Source organism: Mus caroli, chromosome 10 (assembly GCF_900094665.2).
Source record: "Mus caroli chromosome 10, CAROLI_EIJ_v1.1, whole genome shotgun sequence".
NCBI classification, from domain to species: domain Eukaryota; kingdom Metazoa; phylum Chordata; class Mammalia; order Rodentia; family Muridae; genus Mus; species Mus caroli.
In genome coordinates, this window is record NC_034579.1 from 4,182,615 (window position 1) to 4,187,118 (window position 4,504).

A 4,504-nucleotide genomic window follows, 5' to 3' on the forward strand; every position below is an offset into this window, starting at 1 on the left:
GGGGAGCACCCGGCCCCGGAAGCAGGTCAGAGTCTGGGGGAGCACCCAGCCCTAGAAGCAGGTCAGTGCATACCTTGGAAACACACTACGGAGCAGTGAGGTACAAGCACTTCCCGCCTGAATCCTGGCTGGATGTCATGTGGAGCCATGGGTGCTTTTTTACTCCCGGCCCCAAGCTCCCGGAGTAATGACTCAGTCTCAAAATATATTTTCAGAAACCTAGGCCATACAGCTAGGCTTGTTCCATGACTAACTACTAGTGTAAAATTACCCATCTATATTAACTTATATATTCTGCCACGTGGCTGGTTACCTCTGTTCTGGTGCCCTGTGTCTGTCTCCTCACATCTTCTCCAGCAACTCCTCCCTCTCCTGGCTCTGTCCCAGAATTCTTTCTACCTTTTGGATGTCCCACTTTCTATTCTATCCTTTCTTATAGGCCATAGATTTTTTAATTGACAGGTGATTTGTCCATACTATACATAAGATATTCTCTTACACCTGAGAGTTCCTGTTGAAGCAGTAGTCCCCAGACTGTCTTCTTATCTTCAAGGTCACAGAGTATCGTGGTACCCATGACACTGGCCTATTGTGTACAGCTCTCACTTTTGTTTTTTAAAGATTTATTTTATGTATGTGAATACACTGTTGCTACCTTCAGACACTTCCGAAGGGGGCGTCAGATCTCATTACAGACGGTTGTAAGCCATTATGTGGTTGCTGGGAATTGAACTCAGGACCTCTAGAAGAGCAGTCAGTGCTCTTAACCACCCATACACTTCCAGGAATCACTCTGGAAGTCATACTTGTGATATGCAGGCTCAGCCAGGCATGATGGCAAACATGTTTAATATCAGCACTCAGGAAGCAGAGGCAGGTGGTTTCTGAGTTCAAGGCCAGCCTGGTCTACAGAGCAAGTTCCAGGACTGATCAGACACCACAGTTAAAATTCTGGCTCTGCCACTCAACACGACCAATGACATTCAGGTTCTTCTCTCTGTACCCCAGGGACTTCAGGGGGAAGGGGGCAGTAGTGACTATTCCTGCCTCACAGGGTCGCTGTGGAAAGTGAACACAACACAGTGTTTGGCATGTACTGCATGGCTTGGATCTAGTGATGGCCGTGAAGATTGCATTATGTGTGAGGGAGGGGAGTGAGGAAGAGACTCTGTGCTCTTAATGACAGAACCTGACAGGGATGTGGGAAGCACCAGAGGAGGGAGAACACCGACACCTGTGAGGAGACACCGGTGAGGACAGCTCCATCACTGGGCTGTTTTTAATTGGAAGGGAAGCAACTGTCAGTCCCATAGGCTTTAATCCTGCATGCCAAATCTAGCAGAACAAAATGGAGTATCCTTTGGAGTATTCGTACAATATCACTCATCTCCTTTTCATAGCTGGACAACACCAAAATACAAATTATAAACAACTGATGTCTGAGCACAAGTACAGCTGTCAGGCACCTGTCTGCACCCTCTGCAGCCTGCTGGCTACTGAATGGGGCTGGTCTCTCCCTGTCACCAGTCCACAATGGTGCCATGGCTGCGTGTCTCTGGAGGCTCAGTTCTCGTTCACTGCTGCTCACTCTGGTCTTTTAGATGCTTTGGCATATCATTGCCACTCACACAAGCACACTAGATATTTCAGCACCTTAGATTTGGTGGGGGGGGGGGTTGTTTGTTTTTTTTCAGGATACAGAGTTAGAATTTAATACACATTTAAGCATATCTATCAATAAGAGAGAATTCACTTTAGCTGGTTACTAACAACTCTATCACTGTATTTCAGAAGGAGTTGGGAAGAAAATAATTTCAGATTACCCAAACTGAAAGTCCAGAAGAAACTATGTCAACTAAGTATTAAGCAGCAAGGAATAAATGAGGCAGGGAGGGAAATCCCTGTATCCCTTAGGATCGTAGCCTTGGGAGACAAGTAGGATGGAGGCTTGTAAGTGTGTGACCAGCATGGACTATACAGTAAAATCCTGTTTCAAAAAAACAAGGGGCTGGGAATATGGCTCAGTCAGCAAAGCCCCTGCCGTGTAAGAACATGGACCTACATATGTTCTGGGCAAGCAGGGAAGACCTAGGCATGGTCATATGGGTATGTAGCCCTGGTCCTAGGGAGCTGGAGATGGGTGGGTCCATGGGGCTCACTGGGCAGCCACTCTAGCCAATAGATGAGCTCTGGGTTTAATGAGAGACCTTGTCTCAAAAGATAAGATGGAATGAGATAATAAAAGATAATCGGTGTCGACCTCTGACCTGCACACGTGTACATGCACCTGCAAACACATGTACACTACATAGATCTAAGCAAAAAAGCAAAGAAGCTGGGCGAGGTGGCTGTGTAACTGCAACACTCAGGATACTGAAACACGATGATTGCCACAAAGTCAAGGCTAGCCTGGGCTGCACAGTGAGTTCCCAGGGCTATGAGGACAAAACAGAAAGAGAGAGACAGACAGAGAGATGTGGTGGCATATGTCTGTGATACCAGCACTTTGAGGTAGATAGAGGAGGATCCCATGGCTCACTAGGCAGCCAGTGTAGCTAGGTGAGCTGCAGGTTCACTGAGAGACCCTGTCTCAAAAACTAAGACGGAGAACAATCACACGAACATACACACACACACACACACACACACCATACCACACCACACCACACACATGTTGTATGCCGGCCCCCGGCCTACATAAACCGAGTACACCTGGGAGGCAGGCTGGGGCTGAAAAAGACTTAGATGGCGAGAAAAGATAATGAAGCAAACACAACGTTCTGATCAAGGTCCATGAGTTTACTAAGAGACTGTGCTTATAAAGGGGGAAGGCCCATCCCCCCACCCCACCCCGCCTCCCCAGCCCCCACCCCCACCCCCACCCCCAGTCCATTCTTGGTGTCTGGAGCCAGCCTGTAGGATAGGATATGTCTTGGAGGAGAGCAGCGGCAGGTGACAGAACAATAGGAGACCATCTCCACCCCAGGTGGTCTCAATTCTCAGTGGCAGCAATGTTTGCATCAGCCCTCTTCAGGCTGGGGGGAGGCTACAATTCCCCCCTCCCCATTATATAATAAAAATAGCTAGACTGAGGCATAAAATTTATTTATGCTCCATAGTCCTGCCTGGGAGTTATGGTGGTGGGTGGCCGCACCTGTTTTAGGAAATCTCAGATTTTCCCGAGCCATTCTTATCCATCAAGGAGAATATATGCAGCTTGTTTGTGTTTAGTTTTTGCACAAACATGGATCTGTGGTGTATTATTAGCAAACCGAGGCCTCTTGGCTTATACCTCTATCTTAGCTTGATATGGCTCCGAAATCTGGTTGCCCGTCATTGACTGTCCAGCCCTCATAGCACACGTTATTCCCAAATCAGACCAAAGCCACAATATATACTGAATGTGCTTCTTCATATTGATGAATTTCTGCCACCTGCGCTTGCTGGAGGGGAGGCTGCAGGCTTGCTGAAATCAGGCTGTAAGGAGAGACTGACCTGCTTGAAAAACAAAGTCCAGATAGTTGAAAAGCAACAGGATTAAAGCTTCTTTGTGGAAGCGCAGGTACTTTATTCAGTTGCAAATTAGCAACAATCAAGCTCAGACTCTGACCTCCCAGTGTGGGGGGCCTGGCTTTGAGAATTAGCAGAAAAGCCAGAGATTCTCTGAAAGTGGAGGATGTGCTCTAAATTAACTTTGCTAGGTAATTAAGATTTTAGCTATCTTCTCTAGGGATTTCTAATACTGGAATTGTTACTAGACCAGTCTAGGATTGAGTAAGAATAACTGGTCACAATGAGGGAAGGAGAATCACTATAACTCTTTCTTATGACTAATCTTTCTAAGTCAGATTACACAGTCTCTAATGTTCTATGTCCCATAAGGTTTATAAAGCTTGAAGCAAGGCAGCTTAGCTTGTCCAAACTGGGAAAACGGCAAACAAAGGTGGGTCAAAAACATATACCCAATTCAGCTTTCTTGTCACTACAGTCAGGGCACTCAGCAAACTCACTTGTCTGTCAGCTTGTCACATGAATTAGCCGTCATGCTTCTGCAGCGTTCTGTGAAGAGAACCTATGCTTTTACCTTTCCCAATAAGGTAGCTGTTCAGGATCAAGCCATATGCCAATAAGTAGATCCTTTTCATCTCACCTAGACATGATTATGTCTGGTTTTAAGATACTATGAGGCATTTATTAAGGTCCTTGACATTCAAATTTCAAAATTCTTAAAATAAAAGTATGATTTAAATAATGTGCATGGGGATATATTAAATAATGTGCACAGGGATATAATTTCCCCCTTTCTTTGTTTTTTAAGAAAAAGATTTTTTAAAGTTCCACAATGCCCTGTCTTTGAGAATTATTAAATTGTTGACAGAATAGCTCAAATACTTGACTGTTAATTCTGCTAATTGAGCTGAGAGGCCAGGAGTCTTTATGATTACCTGTTGATTATTTATAAGAAATCCAGCTTGCCCTTTAGAGGAGCCATCAGTAAACACCA

The 4,504-nt window shown here is 45.4% G+C and overlaps 1 protein-coding gene across 1 annotated transcript in view; it reads left to right on the forward strand.

Moving 5' to 3' along the window:
- Lrp11 (LDL receptor related protein 11) overlaps positions 1–4,504 on the forward strand; it is a 34,025-nt gene that overhangs the window by 19,754 nt on the left and 9,767 nt on the right. The window contains exon 7 of the mRNA XM_021174499.2: positions 7–25. Coding sequence (XP_021030158.1) covers positions 7–25 — 19 coding nt within the window. The remainder of the gene's footprint in view (positions 1–6; positions 26–4,504) is intronic.